Here is a 16,246-nt window from a genome sequence, read left to right as displayed (position 1 = left end):
AAAGTTACTGTTCATTTATTATTATCAATATTTGTGTTTGTCCTGACTTGAGTGTCAGAGTGTCTTCTGCAAGTACCTTCCTCTATCGGAATATTTGTTCGGAGCTCTCGTTCGACCTTCAGATTACGAGAAAATTATTAGTATGCCCTTAAACAGATACATAGTAATAATATTTTAAAAAAAATGAAGTTTCCCTGTACTTGAAAAAAAAAAAAAAACTTTTACGTGATTTCACTTTTTTTTTCTCTTTCCTAATTTAACTCTTGTTTGAATAAACTTATCAATAAAAACACATAAAAGAAGAAAATAATATTGTAAAATGAAATAAGGTTCTTTTATAAATGAAAGTGATTTATGTAAAAATTTTCTCATTCACCTTTTTCATAAGATAATTTTAATTTATACATAAGATAATTTTAGTGTACAAGAGAAATTTTTTTTGTTTTATTTTCCCTATAAATATTTATTGAAAAAAATATATAAATATCAACCAAATAGAAAATAATATATATTATTCTTATTTTATATCCAATTTTTGCTCTTGATATAAGCCGAGTGTAAGGATTGGGTTTTCATTGAAAAAAAAAAAAACAATGACTAGAATTTTATTGCTCCATTGGCTGGCTTTAGACAAAAGTTATGATGAAGCAACGAGTCACTTGTATAGTTAGTTTGAGAATCACAATGATTTGTGTCATAGTAAAAAAAATGGACTGGTTGATTTAATCAGAAAATTGGTAAAGAGTTCAACAAGATTGAATAATTTGATATATACATGTCCATCTAATATAAATAATTAATTCTCCTATAGAAATCATAAGTGGTTAATTTGAAGGTCAATACGAATAAAAAAAAAATTGTTCAACTTATTTACTCATGTTTGGTTCAACATTTTAGGAAATTATTTTCTTTCAACTTCTTAAAAGAACTTCTAAAAGAAAATGATGTAAACCAAACATACAAACACGTTTAACCCAGTTGTCTTAAATTTTTGTTTTTCATTTTTTATTCAACTAAAAATATTTTTTAACTTTTATCATTTTATGTTTTCTTATTGATTTATTTATATATATATTCAATTTAATTACGACTCAACCATAATTAAATTAATAACATTGCCCTCAATTCAATTATTGGTCTTTCTTTTAAATAATAAATTCATTTATGAAACAACTAAAATAAAATAAAATCCATAGAAATAAAGTAGCTAGCGTACGTATTCAGATAATTAGATATACAGTGTATTATTATGCTGTCATCGTCAGGGACAACTAAGAGAATACTAATATAATGATGATACATCAACTCACCTTAATTATTGAGCCTATTTAGCTATAGAGTATACTAGTGATATTCTTTTCTTCGAGTAACTATCATATTTGTAAATATTTTTATTTTAGATCACTACTCTTTGGAGAAAAACTTGATCAACAAAAACTTCTAATAATTTTTTTTCTTAATTATATTTTTTTCATCTACAAAATTTAATCAGAAACTTCTTTAATAAAAAATTAGCTCTACTCAAATCAACCAAATATTGATTTAACAACACATATTTAACATGTTCGACTAAACACACTATCTAACTCCTCTCAGTTATAAATAAGACTTTAAGCTCATCTTTATAAGGTGTAAATGGGGTTTGGCAGAGAAATCGAGAATCTAGTGATAGCTAGGGACATGGTGGCCCCATGATGGACTTGTAGAAATCTAGAATGGTCCCACTTTACAAAGACATGCGTTAATTAGTCAAGCCAAAAGAAGATTAGCTTGGCTCAGTAGAGCTACGGACAACAACATCCACGTCAGCATTAACCTCAGTGGCCCTACGAACATTAGACATTATCCTTAAGATATGGCCATCATAATTCATAACAAAGCGTGGTGTTATTGTGCTCAGTAAAGTACACATTCTTATATCAAACTCTTCTTTCCATGCAATCATGAACCAACAATAATAATCAGCTTATAAGTCCCAGCAGTGTCGTATTTACGGACATTACAGATGTATATACCAATCAACCGGTCAAAATATAATAATGAAATTGTCCTAGTTTTACAACTGTATTGATGCAATTGATTGTGACAATAAATATGTACCTCCCTCTCCCACAATTGCTGCTTCACAGAATTTACATGTAGGAACTGACATCAAATGCTACAATTTGCAATGTAAAAACACTATTGGTCAGTTTTGGCCCGTTTTATTTCATTGGAGGTGAATGTAGAGGGACTACCACTGAGTTGAGGGCTCTCTTCTCTAAAATTGGAATTCAGCATAGCAAGTTCTCTTAGTTGTTGCCTTTTGTAGAGGTCTTGTGACTCATCCTGTGCATGAAATGGAGGAGAATGAGAAATACTTTTACACAAGACTTTACCCTTAAAGTCAGTTTGCTTAGTGATTTACAACTTGACTCGTGGAACATTTTGCTCCATAGAAAACCCACTTTCTGTCATGATGCAGCTAATTTATTAGCATATCAAAGAAAGTAAACACTTTAGTTAATTGATTATCTCAAGTGTTGTGAAGAAAAGAATAGTGAAGTAAAGAAACAGCAGAAGAGTGGGAAGGAAAACAGTTTTCTGATAACCTGACAATGCTTTTCTTAATTTTTAAATCAGAGTAACTACCAAAATCTCCAAAGCTGTTGGAGTTTCCCAATAAAAAGCTTCCAGTTAACTAAAGGAAAACAATGTAATAATTGACAACACCTTGTGTAAAATGTCTAGGGAGAAAAGTAGACCCACAATATGTCATTGGTAAGTAGTATTCTGATTTCAGCATCAGAGTTAAAACTATAAAGAGATACCATGGGTTTAAGTAGCTCTTCTATGATTTCTTGTGCTTGCCTCAGCCTTATATCAACAACATTGACAGGTAATTCAGCCTCAATCAAAACATGCAATGGCTCATTCAGGTGCTCATACCCTGGCCTTCCCCTTAACAGCTCTTCCTTTAGATCATAAAAGGTAGACAGTCAAGATTAAAAGGTAGCCAGGAAAAAACATAACTCTTTCAACAAATTGAAAGGAGAAGCAACTATGACATTAAATAAGGTTCTGAGGAGTTGCAACTTGAAAGAAAATCCACTTTGGAAGAGATGATACCTTATCAAGTTCTTTTATTGAACCTTTTCCTCTTATATATACACGGCAACCTGTGGTAGCCTCCACTCGCTTTAATGAATTACCCCTAGGGCCAAGAAGCCGTCCAACAAAATTGAACTGAAATTTAAGCTAGGCTTAGTAACTCAAAGCTCAGAAGAACACCATAAAAGTATTAGAACAATACATGGTATGAACCTGCATAAGGTTACAGCAAAATTCATTATAAAGTTATACATAAGTTCTTACATTTGGATAGCTATCATTAGCAATATCCAAGCGCAATATCTTCTTCACAATGTGAGAGTTGGGGACACTAGGTGCTGTTTGCCAATCCACGTGTAGTCCCTGTACTCCAGTTAACCCCTGATGCAAGAATGGACTTAACCTCTTAGCAGATGAAATGACTAAAGGATGAAATAAAGTGGGAGAGGAATAGTGATACATGATACAAAGAAATCAAGTTGTAGTTGCTCTGTTTCAAGAGAAGCAGATTAAAGGAACCGATGGAAATTTCACAAATATAGATAATATCAGTGTCATAAACTAACAATTCCAAAAGTTTAAGCAGTTAGATGAAGACACATGCCTCTTTACACAAGAGAGCACAGATAATGCATAAGGTTCACCTACCTTGTACCGAAATTAAACTTCTTATTTAAAGAGTGGAGTAGGAATGATTAAACTCTAAACCACTTGGTTATAAAGGCTTTAATAATATGTCATGATTAAAGGATTCCAAAAGCTTAACTGTTACATGAAGAGTGAAAACAAATGAATGTTTTTTATATTATATTTCTAACTATTGTCAGCCCATACATAGTGGAAAACAGATAATCTAGTCATCTAAGTACCTGAAGTTGTGATAAGCTATGAATTAGAACAATATTGGATGGCTTATGGATTAACAATGAAGCAAGAAAAAGTAGAAACTAAACATGGATGAGTGCTGGAGAATGATCTATAAAACAGTATAGAACAGAAAAGTAAAATACTTACTTCATGTGATAAGCTGTTCCAGCCTGTAAAATTTGGTTGTATGTCTAAAGAAGGCATGAGATTGGGTTTGGGGCTTCCGAACTGCACTCTGTCGTAGTCACCAAACCCTTGGTTCTGCATCAATCCATTCTTTCCAGAAACCCTTAAAATCTCTGATAATAAAGTAACACTGAATGTAAGAACGAGTATAAAGGAAGATACCTTCCTATTGTAAGGTGTCAAATATGAACATGAAGGGGTACTAGCAAACTGCAAACACTTACAATTCAAACCATGAAAATGAAACAAAAGGTTCTATCAAGCATTAATATTTAATAGTAAAGCTGATCGGTTAAAGTTTGCTCTATCCATCCAAAAGAAGATGCATACTTTATTTCTTTTACAGTTTTACTGTAGTGGAGTATATCTTCAATCAAACTAAACATTCTGTTATTTGTTTGAAAATGAACAGAGATAATTATATAGACACATATTGATGTGGAGACCATCATTTAGGACCCTTTAAGGATTGTTTTCCTCCCTGCATTTTGTTCATTCTTTCTTTTCGATTATCTGAAACTCACCAACTAATATGATTGATTCCCTTTCATGAATTTATCAACAGATAGAAATTCTATAGAACCATGTTGAAGTTTGCTTTGGTCACATACAGGAGACCAATCTGGTTTCCACTCACATGTATTTTGTTCAACAATATAGATTTCTAATTCCTTTAGCAATTATTATTTTATCAGCGATGACAGAGTTTAGCATCAACCAGTAAATTTACTATACTTCAACCAGGTGACAAGATCATAACTTGACAATTCATTGCAATTTGAAGTAGATAATAATCCTCAAAACAAAAGGAAAATGAGATATACTAGTCCAAGTAGCCAGAAAACTGGGTTAATGACTAGGCCAAATTCACTTGAAATGAGGTGAGATAAGTTGAAACCAATAGAACAACAAAAAGAGGAAATTCTCAACTACAGAAACCTTGGAAGGTTTTAAAATTGGCCAGCGACTGCGATTTAGACAGCAACATCAAAACTATTTTTTACTCTCCTGGCTGCAGTTGTGACTGTATCAGCTGTATTTCTCCATAATTTCCCGCAATGTCAAGGATCATGGAAAAATCGCAATCGCAACCACAATTTAAAACTTTATGATACATAGATTTATAATAACCAACCTTGATTTAAGAGCCTAGTACACAAGGGTAAGACTTGCATGAAAGGTCCAAGCTTCTGGTGTTCTGCTAGCAGCTCCGTTAAGTACTGACTATAAAAAACATGAATAAGAACAAACACCCACCCAGAAAAAAGTTAATTCAAGTCCTGACCTCAAACATATAGGTATACATATAACATAGGTACCTAAAAAATCAAAATTTTCGGTTTCACAACAAATTACAGAATAATCACCCCAATCCGTTTACCTTTCAACATCAAAATTGCTTCTCATGTTTATGTTTGGTGAATTGGCCCTAGTTGAAGGTGAAGATATTTGATTGTACAAACCAGACATCAATTCTATAAGAATAAAGGTTGCAGTATTGCACAGAAAGAATAGAGAAAATTCAAGGTAGTAAGAGAGAATACAGGGTTGATTGAAATGGGGTTTGGCCTCAAAGATCCTATTAGAAAAACACAGAATCAGCTCACTTATGTTTGAAAAAAAAAAAAAAAAAAGAAGAAGAAAAAGAAGAGAGAGAATAGTAATGGAAGAAGGAAAGGTACAAAAACTAGAAATATAGATGGAGGGCCACCTTCGGTGTCTCAGTAGTAAAAGCAAGCATTAAAGGGTGTCTCTCAATCCATCTATCTCTCTCAAGGGTGAGTTTTGATTGTTGTTTTGTTGACTTCTGCTGCATATGAAGTTTTGTATCATTGTATGTATGTTTTCCTTAACAAATGTTGGCAAAGATGGCTATGGTAAAGTTAAGAGTATGAGATAATTTTCGTTGTAGAGTTTGTGATAATTTTGTGATTAGATAGCTTATTTACCCTTAATCTAAAAAAAAAAAAAAAAAAAAACTGATCATATATATTGATTTTTGTTTGGAATTTGGATGGTAGTAGGATTTTTACTCAAAAAAATAATTGATAAATAAATTATAGAGTAATACAGTAAAAGTCTCGTTACAAAAAATGTGACTAATGAATTATTATACTAATCAGTAATCATTTTAAAAGGGATATTATGTAACTTTTTTTTATTAATTAACTGTTTAAAATTTTTATAATAAAAATACATAGAAATTAAAGCATTTTCTTACTTAAGATAAATAATATTCCAATGGAGAGTGAAAGAAAGATATGAAAGCACATAAAATCTTGACTACATATTTAAGAGCAGAAGGCAAATTAAAGAGGCCTTTCCTTATGTGATGTGACTATGAGAGTTGTGAGCTAGAGAATGGTAATTAAAATGGCAAAGCAATCATTAACATGCTGAAGCAGTCATGCACGCTCCAATAAGGGTGCGTGGAGATGGATTCGCTTCAATCCGTAACAGAGAAGAAGGCAAAGAGAGGGTATCCCAATGAACAATGTGGGTCAATGCCTCAATGGCACCAGATCATGATCACGTACACTATTTCAAACCAATCACCCTCATGTTTCACGCTTATATAAAATACCCAGTTACAAACCATAATAACAACACAAAATTGCTTCCAGTGGAATTCATCTCTTAAACGACATGTTAACTTTAAGTATTAGTTTTATATATGAACACACACTTACATATATGTCTATCTCAAAGTTTTACTTGGTAATTGACATTCACCGGCAAGCAAGGAAAAATGGAAAATATCTTTCCAACAACCTCCAAAACTAGCAAGTCCAGCTTCAACCCCTCTTCTACCCTTAGCACGTAAAAAATATCAAATAATGAAGGGAACAAATTAAGTGATCACTACTATTAATCATCAATATACTAATAAATCTACTAAATAAAATCACTAGAATTGACATAATGAATCGTTAAAACTCTAGTAATATGCATAGTCGAATTCTGATTATTGTAATTTTTGTAGATAAAAAAATATATATACTAATTCAATTCAAAGGTTTTAAAGGTATAGTATAATTTTCCGATACAGAGGATAAAAAAAAAGAAGAAGAGAGAAATAGTTGCTATTAACCTTGACAGCTTAATTGCTATTATTAATTGATTACTTGCACACAATTGTTTGAAATATCATACAATTAATGCTACGCCATTTGTTTTTTAAACCACCATTGGCCCCATTTCTTGTCTTACTCGAACCAACCCTACTGACCTACCAGAACAATTCTCTTCGATTGAAACTTTATAGGCTTCAATGCCGGAATTTGTTGTCTTGAAATATATTACATAATCTCCTTTAGATGATCATATTTTAAAAAGTATTATAATTTATAAATATGTTTTATTTTTTATTTATTAATTTTATAATATTTTCTTCATAGAATTCAAAAATAATTTAACATATTTTAGATTTTTAATTATTTCTAATTTAATTTTACCGCGTAACACACGAATGATATATTGATTTTTTTTTTCTTCCAAATTTGTGTGTGATCTAATCACGAACTAAATTTAATATAAAGAAGGCGTGGCCAGGTAAGAAAGATATTTTCTTTCTTTTTGTTTTCCTTTTCATATATGATTCATATTTTAACGCAATCTACATATATGTCATGTTTACGATATCATGTTATAATAGCATTCCTAAATTTGTTGTCATATGGTATCATGAATTAAATTCAATGCCAAGAAGGCATGGAAAGAAACATCAAACATGTTTTCTTTCTTTTTTCCTTTTCATATTAGGATGGATATTTTAACAATCTAAATATGTACAATGTTTATATAATATGTTATATATGTTGTTGGTGTTTATAATATGATGATCCAGTAATGCAATAGAATAGAACGTGGCATAGTGGAAGTTTGAAGGGAAGAGGAGTGAGTAAGAACTAAGAGAGGGTAGGCATAGGATTCCTAGGACTGAGGTGTGGTTGCAGAAAATGAATGGCAACGTGCATGTTGGGCCAGGGTCAGGGACGATATAACTTTGTGAAGCAAATAAAGTCCTATGATAGGTCACAATTATGTGACTCATGGCCATCAACTTCAATTATGTTTTCTTTTCAAAAACTAAATTACTCTGTACGATTATTAAATTTTACTAAAATACATTGTTCTTATCTTTTATATTAAATTCACATATTACATTTTACTCTTTTTAAAATACAAATAAAAAATCGTTAAAGTTCGGTTAGATTCCATTAAAAATAAATTATTACCATAACACCTTTCATACTACATTTCTGATGCAAACATTACACTACTTCTCCTAAATGTGCTTTAGTTTTTTTTTTTTTTTTTTACAGGACTTCTCCTAACTGCATTAAAACTCACATGATCTCCTCTTTTTAGTAAATGCAAATATTTTACATTTTAATGATTTGTCACTTTACTTATACAATTAACTATGACTAATCATCTATATACTTTTTTTACACCGGCAACCAATCAGATCTGTTAATTGTATATTTTTTATTTTAATTTAATTAAATGAGCAAATGACATAGCACTATTAACAGATCTGATTGGTTACCAGTGTAAAAAAAAAATTTACACTGACACTGTATAGGTGATTAATTCATTAACTATTATGAGTTCTTATAAATTTAATAATAAATTTTAAAAAATTATTTTCACAAAACATATTTTAAAAATCAAATTTTTTTTTAAAAAATGTATATATATGAGTAAAATAAAATCAAACATATTTTTTTTTGGAAAAATCAAATCTAAGTGTTAAAGTAGTATTTAATTGATGTTATTAATATAGTATGATTATAAATATTTAAGTAGACTTTCATTTTTCTTATATAGTGTTAATTATTATATTTGTTAAATATAAATTTTATTAATTTAATAAATATATTGTTGATACATGTACATTAATTAAACATATATCCTTTTAAATTATTTCATTTATATTAAAAATGTATTATTAAATAAAATATAACTATTGAAGAATTCCCCTCGAAAAAAAAACTATTGAAGAATTTAATACTTATATATATATATATATTGTTCTTACCGGAATTTGGTCGTAGAGGTGACCCGTCCAGTAAGATCGGTGAGCCTCCTTTGCTTGATGTATTGGTGCTCCAAGATGGGGGAGGTACCTGCAAAAGAGACTCTGATGCCAAAGTTAGTGTTTGTGGGAGTATGGATCTCGTATAAGTAATGCACGTACCTTAGTGTGAATTAGGGTTGCTTTGTGCCTTGGGCCTGAGATAAGATATGATAAGATCTTGAGATAAGATATGATAAGATTAGATAAGGGATCTCGTCTGGAGCGAGATCCCTTGAGATCAGTTATGATCTACTTAAATGCCGAGCTGACGTCGCGTAGCGCGTGCTCGAGGTCATCTTGCGTTGTGATGCCGAGCTCGGAGCTCGGCTTTGCAGTACGGACAATACACTAGCCCCCTGAGCTCCGAAGACCGTAGGTCGAGGAGTTAAGACCGAGCTCGCTGGAGGGGAGTGACCTTTCGCGCATGCTTACCTGTCAAGATGCCATGTGTTGCAACTGTCGCCTCGTTCTCGAGAACGTGCAGGCGGCGTGGTAACAAGATTGTATTTTTATCTGTTTGATGACGTGGCCTCTTTGGGCCGATGTGGTATTTCGATGTCCATGTTTCATGGCCGAGCTGAGGAACTCGGCAATGATGAGTTTACTGTTTGGTCAGGCTGGTAAACCTTTGATTGAGTCAATGGGTTGGTGAGGGACAAGTCGGCAACTTGGCTGGCCAGTACACTTGCCCCCCCAAGCCCCGAGTGATGTAAGAGCGAAGGGGCTTCTGAGGAGCTCCCAAATTTGAAGGTTCGAGGTCGACCTTGGTTAAGAAAATATGATCTCAAGGTTCGGACTTGACCTTGGCATACAAGGTTCGAATTCGACCTTGGTTAAGAAAATGTAGTCTCAAGGTTCGGACTCGACCTTGGCATAACAAGGTTTGAACTCGACCTTGGTTAAGAAAATATGATCTCAAGGTTCGGACTCGACGTTGGCATATCAAGGTTCGAATTCGACCTTGATTAAGAAAATGTGATCTCAAGGTTCGGACTCGACCTTGGCATAACAAGGTTTGAACTCGACCTTGGTTAAGAAAATATGATCTCAAGGTTCGGACTCGACCTTGGCATATCAAGGTTCGAATTCGACCTTGGTTAAGAAAATATGATCTCAAGGTTCGGACTCGACCTTGGCATATCAAGGTTCGAATTCGACCTTGGTTAAGAAAATGTAGTCTCAAGGTTCGGACTCGATCTTGGCATAACAAGGTTCGAACTCGACCTTGGTTAAGAAAATATGATCTCAAGGTTCGGACTCGACCTTGGCATATCAAGGTTCGAATTCGACCTTGATTAAGAAAATGTGATCTCAAGGTTCGGACTCGACCTTGGCATAACAAGGTTCGAACTCGACCTTGGTTAAGAAAATATGATCTCAAGGTTCGGACTCGACCTTGGCATATCAAGGTTCGAATTCGACCTTGGTTAAGAAAATATGATCTCAAGGCTCGGACTTGACATTGGCATATCAAGGTTCGAATTCGACCTTGATTAAGAAAATATGATCTCAAGGTTCAGACTCGACCTTAGCATATCAAGGTTCGAACTCAACCTTGGTTAGGAAAATATGATCTCAAGGTTCGGACTCGACCTTGGCATATCAAGGTTCGAATTCGACCTTGGTTAAGAAAATGTAGTCTCAAGGTTCAGACTCGACCTTGGCATAACAAGGTTCGAACTCGACCTTGGTTAAGAAAATATGATCTCAAGGTTCGGACTCGACCTTGGCATATCAAGGTTCGAATTCGACCTTGATTAAGAAAATGTGATCTCAAGGTTCGGACTCGACCTTGGCATAACAAGGTTCGAACTCGACCTTAGTTAAGAAAATGTAGTCTCAAGGTTCGGACTCGACCTTGGCGTAACAAGGTTCGAACTCGACCTTGGCATATCAAGGTTCGAACTCGACCTTGCTTCGTTTGTTTGCTCTTGATTCTTGCCTTTTGCCCATTTTGAGGCGGTCGTTTGATGTCTGTTGTTTATTTTGTATGTGGTGATGCCTTTGCCTTGTGTTGGCCAAGTCAGGGTTCGAACTCGACCCTGGTTTTCCGTTGAGTAAGTGTTTCCGTGAAGGTTCGGGTTCGACCTTGGTTTATTAGTGCTGAGGTTCGTACTCGACCTCAATTTGGGGTAAGACGAATTTCGGCGAGGTTCGTACTCGACTTCAATTTGGGGTAAGACGAATTTCGGCGAGGTTCGTACTCGACCTCAATTTGGAGTGAAACGAATTTCGGCGAGGTTCGTACTCGACCTCAATTTGGAGTAAGGCGAATTTTGGCGAGGTTCGTACTCGACCTCAATTTGGAGTAAGACGAATTTCGGCGAGGTTCGTACTCGACCTCAATTTGGAGTGAAACGAATTTCGGCGAGGTTCGTACTCGACCTTAATTTGGAGTAAGGCGAATCTTGGCGAGGTTCGTACTCGACCTCAATTTGGGGTAAGACGAATTTCGGCGAGGTTTGTACTCGACCTCAATTTGGAGTAAAACGAATTTCGGCGAGGTTCGTACTCGACCTCAATTTGGAGTAAGGCAAATTTTGGCGAGGTTCGTACTCGACCTCAATTTGGAGTAAGACGAATTTCGGCGAGGTTCGTACTCGACCTCAATTTGGAGTGAAATGAATTTTGGCGAGGTTCGTACTCGACCTCAATTTGGAGTGAAACGAATTTCGGCGAGGTTCGTACTCGACCTCAATTTGGAGTGAAACGAATTTCGGCGAGGTTCGTACTCGACCTTAATTTGGAGTAAGGCGAATTTCGGCGAGGTTCGTACTCGACCTCAATTTGGAGTAAGACGAATTTCGGCGAGGTTCGTACTCGACCTCAATTTGGAGTGAAACGAATTCCGGCGAGGTTCGTACTCGACCTCAATTTGGAGTAAAACGAATTTCGGCGAGGTTCGTACCCGACCTCAATTTGGAGTAAGGCGAATTTTGGCGAGGTTCGTACTCGACCTCAATTTGGAGTAAGACGAATTTCGGCGAGGTTCGTACTCGACCTCAATTTGGAGTAAGGCGAATTTTGGCGAGGCTCGTACTCAACCTCAATTTGGAGTAAGACGAATTTCGGCGAGGTTCGTACTCGACCTCAATTTGGAGTGAAACGAATTTCGGCGAGGTTCGTACTCGACCTCAATTTGGAGTAAGGCGAATCTTGGCGAGGTTCGTACTCGACCTCAATTTGGAGTGAAACGAATTTCGGCGTTCGTACTCGACCTCAATTTGGAGTAAGGCGAATTTTGGCGAGGTTCGTACTCGACCTCAATTTAGAGTAAGAAGAATTTCGGCGAGGTTCGTATTCGACCTCAATTTGGAGTGAAACGAATTTCGGCGAGGTTCGTACTCGACCTCAATTTGGAGTAAGGCGAATCTTGGCGAGGTTCGTACTCGACCTCAATTTGTAGTGAAACGAATTTCGGCGAGGTTCGTACTCGACCTCAATTTGGAGTAAGGCGAATTTTGGCGAGGTTCGTACTCGACCTCAATTTGGAGTAAGACGAATTTCGGCGAGGTTTGTACTCGACCTCAATTTGGAGTGAAACGAATTTCGGCAAGGTTCGTACTCGACCTCAATTTGGAGTAAAACAAATTTCGGTGAGGTTCGTACTCGACCTCAATTTGGAGTAAGGAGAATCTTGGCGAGGTTCGTACTCGACCTCAATTTGGAGTGAAACGAATTTCGGCGAGTTTCGTACTCGACCTCAATTTAGAGTAAGGCGAATTTTGGCGAGGTTCGTACTCGACCTCAATTTGGAGTAAGACGAATTTCGGCGAGGTTCGTACTCGACCTCAATTTGGAGTGAAACGAATTTCGGCGAGGTTCGTACTCGACCTCAATTTGGAGTAAAACGAATTTCGGCGAGGTTCGTACTCGACCTCAATTTAGAGTAAGGCGAATTTTGGCGAGGTTCGTACTCGACCTCAATTTGGAGTGAAACGAATTTTAGCGAGGTTCGTACTCGACCTCGGATGTTAAGGTTCGTACTCGACCTTATATTTTTGCCGAGATTCGTATTCGACCTCGATTTTGGGTGAATTGATGTGGTTAAGGTTCGGACTCGACCCATAACGGAAGTGTTGAGGTTCGTAGATGACAAGGTTCGAACTCGTCGAGGTTCGTATTCGACCTTAGATTTAGGCAAATTGATTTGGTTAAGGTTCGGACTCGACCTTTAACGGAAGAGTCGAGGTTCGAATTGAACCTCGGATTTAGGCAAATTGTTTTGGTTAAGGTTCGGACTCGACCTTTAACGGAAGTGTCGAGGTTCGAATTCGACCTCGGATTTAGGCAAATTGTTTTGGTTAAGGTTCGGACTCGACCTTTAACGGAAGTGTCGAGGTTCGTATTTGACCTCGGATTTAGGCAAATTGTTTTGGTTAAGGTTCGGACTCGACCTTTAACGAAAGTGTCGAGGTTCGAATTCGACCTCGGATTTAGGCAAATTGTTTTGGTTAAGGTTCAGACTCGACCTTTAACGGAAGTGTCAAGGTTCGAATTTGACCTTGATTTAAGAAAATGTATGGGAATGGAGTTGTTTTGTTGATTATTTCGGAGGTGTGCCTCGTTAAAACCTTCCTTGGCCAAGAACCCTTTTCTTGAGTGGGAAAAAGGCTGAGGAGGAAAAAGAGTACATCACCTGAATTTACAAGTTAAGAGAAATAAAAATTGAGGTGAGTGACATTCCAAGTTCCGAATTTCTTTTCGGAGGGATCTATTCTTGCCTCTCTCACCCCACTAAACAAGGTCGCCAACTTTAAATGTTTGTGGCCTGACCTTGGTCTTGCTTTCCTTGTGGTTTTCCGCAAACCTGGTCGCGGAAGGCGGAGTATTCTTCCATCTGGATGTATCCAGCAGCACGGGTGCGTAGCTCATCCATGTCGGGAGGAGCTTCACGACATAGGCTGTCGACAAACGGTCCGGGCTTGAGTGCCATGAGCATGGCGTGTAGGGCGACCTCAGGATTCAAATTTTGAGTTTTCACCGAGATGCTGACAAAGCGTTCCATGAACGTCCGTAGTGGTTCATCATCGCTCTGTCTGGGGCTGGCCAGAGCAGCTGACGTTATGTGATGAGGCCGACTTGTCGCATACTGTGCTGTGAACTATCTGACCAGGGTGCCGAAGCTGTTAATTGACTCGGCGGGTAGCTGGGTATACCAGTTGAGTGGAGCCCCCTTGAGCGAGGTTGGAAAAACCTGCACAGTATAGCATCCTCATTAGTATAGAGGTTTACCTGGGTGGTGTATAGATCGATATGCTCGTCCAGGTCGATTGTGCCGTCGTAGCGATCGAGGTGGAAAGGCTTCCACCCAAAGGGGAGAGGTGTCTCCATGATACCGTCCACGAAAGGACGGCGGCGAGAGGTCGTCTGATTCCCCGTGCCGTGGGCGGGGGCATTGCTGACGTCGTGCGCCGACCTATTCGTCGGCGCATGAGACCGATGTGTGGGAGGCTTGGGAGTCGGTGCCCTAGCCGCTGTTGGCGATTGTGAAACCGAGTGCCCTGCGTCCTTATTCAGGTTACTCTGCGGAGGGGATTGATCTGAGGGACGCCGAGGGAGTTGGGCGTGAATGCGCTCGTTCTCGACGCGCTAGGCCGACTTCATTAGCGGTACACATTGCCGCTAGATCAGTTTCGTGCTTGGCACGCATGCTTTGTAGGTCGGCGGCGTGTTGTTGCCGCATCTGTTCGACCTGGTCGATCAGCCTCCTCAATGTTGCTGCATCGCTATCCATGGTAGTTGAGCGATCTAGGTCGTCTGTTACGTGTCTGCTATGGCTTCTAGTGAAAACCGTAAGAATGGCCGATAAGAGCTGGTCTTGATCGGCCCCACGGTGGGCGCCAAATGTTCTTACCGGAATTTGGTCGTAGAGGTGACCCGTCCAGTAAGATCGGTGAGCCTCCTTTGCTTAATGTATTGGTGCTCCAAGATGGGGGAGGTACCTGCAAAAGAGACTCCGATGCCAAAGTTAGTGTTTGTGGGAGTATGAATCTCGTATAAGTAATGCACGTTCCTTAGTGTGAATTAGGGTTGCTTTGGGCCTTGGGCCTGAGATAAGATATGATAAGATCTTGAGATAAGATATGATAAGATCTTGAGATAAGATATGATAAGATCTTGAGAAAAGATATGATAAGATTAGATAAGGGATCTCATCTGGAGCGAGATCCCTTGAGATCAGTTATGATCTACTTAAATGTCGAGCTGACGTCGCGTAGCGCGTGCTTGAGGTCATCTTGCGTTGTGATGCCGAGTTCGGAGCTCGGCTTTGCAGTACGGACAGTACATATATTATTTCGTAATTTGTACTTTTAAATTTTTTTAATAAATTGTTTTAAATTTAATTATATATTTTACAAAAAAAAATATATCAAGTGAGTGAATTACAACTTAATAAACTAAAATATTTTAGTATATATTTTAATTAAAATTATATTTTAAAATCTTATAATAAATATTCTTTAAATACCGTATGTTAAATACACAAAATTATATATTTTAATATAATAAAATAATGTTAGTATAATGCTCGCATATCTCAAGAAAAAAAAAATACTTTTTTTTACGTTTTAACTCATAGAAGATAGTAAGAATAATTTACTTAACTGAAGTAAAAAAAAAAATATATATATATATATATATATATATATATTAAATTATAAATTTTAATATAATTAGAGGATAGGTGAATGCCGTATAACACTCCTATATATATTAGGAGAGTATAATGTTATTTACTCAAAAAATTTATGCTTAAAATAATTAAATAGATTCTGAAACGATCATGTAAATTCTTTACTTATTTTATGCTTATTATTATTATTATTATGTTTGGTCATAGAAACATAGGACTCGTACAAAGTAGATGCTAGTTTTTTATATTTATTTTGATATAATTTTTAAAATAAATTATCTTTAGCTAAAATGAAGTCAATTTTAAAATACTATTATATTCATTTTTAACCAAGAAAAAATTGCAAATTCAGTTTTTTGTTTTAAAAAAATAATTTTTGCAAC

At 36.3% G+C, this 16,246-nt stretch overlaps 1 protein-coding gene across 8 annotated transcripts; it reads right to left on the bottom strand.

Annotated features, from left to right (window-relative positions):
- Positions 1–1,868: 1,868 nt before the first annotated feature.
- LOC109817709 (KH domain-containing protein At3g08620) lies at positions 1,869–6,000 on the bottom strand. 8 transcript variants are annotated; one of them, XM_020383038.3, is made up of 9 exons: positions 5,855–6,000; positions 5,688–5,722; positions 5,525–5,572; positions 5,279–5,367; positions 4,105–4,256; positions 3,355–3,471; positions 3,109–3,225; positions 2,811–2,954; positions 1,869–2,328 (listed from the first exon to the last, which is right to left on the bottom strand). In XM_020383038.3, exons 3-9 carry the CDS (start codon positions 5,548–5,550, stop codon positions 2,182–2,184), a joined length of 792 nt encoding a protein of 263 aa, XP_020238627.1. In that variant the 5' UTR covers positions 5,551–5,572; positions 5,688–5,722; positions 5,855–6,000; the 3' UTR covers positions 1,869–2,181. The 8 variants fall into 8 exon arrangements, 7 of the variants coding, with proteins under 7 accessions (XP_020238627.1, XP_020238623.1, XP_020238625.1 ...); XR_002241367.3 differs by lacking the exon at positions 5,855–6,000 and having other exon boundaries at positions 1,869–2,158; positions 2,238–2,328; positions 2,749–2,954; positions 5,525–5,848; XM_020383034.3 differs by having other exon boundaries at positions 5,525–5,722.
- Between the last annotated feature and the right edge of the window lie 10,246 nt (positions 6,001–16,246).

This window comes from Cajanus cajan, chromosome 9 (genome assembly GCF_000230855.2).
Source record: "Cajanus cajan strain Asha chromosome 9, NIPB_CcT2T_4, whole genome shotgun sequence".
NCBI lineage: Eukaryota > Viridiplantae > Streptophyta > Magnoliopsida > Fabales > Fabaceae > Cajanus > Cajanus cajan.
The sequence above is the reverse complement of the archived record's forward strand: the minus strand, read 5'-3'. Positions and strand labels throughout refer to the sequence as shown.

What these genes read in the sequence shown, in the direction of transcription:
- LOC109817709 (XM_020383034.3), bottom strand. Translation starts at nt 5,613, where the DNA reads ATGTCTGGTTTGTACAATCAAATATCTTCACCTTCAACTAGGGCCAAT. An exon ending in GGAACAGCTTATCACATGAA is followed by an intron (nt 3,472 to 4,104) that starts GTAAGTATTTTA and finishes TTCTTGCATCAG; the next exon opens with GGGTTAACTGGAGTACAGGG. An exon ending in CTAATGATAGCTATCCAAAT is followed by an intron (nt 3,226 to 3,354) that starts GTAAGAACTTAT and finishes CTTAAATTTCAG; the next exon opens with TTCAATTTTGTTGGACGGCT.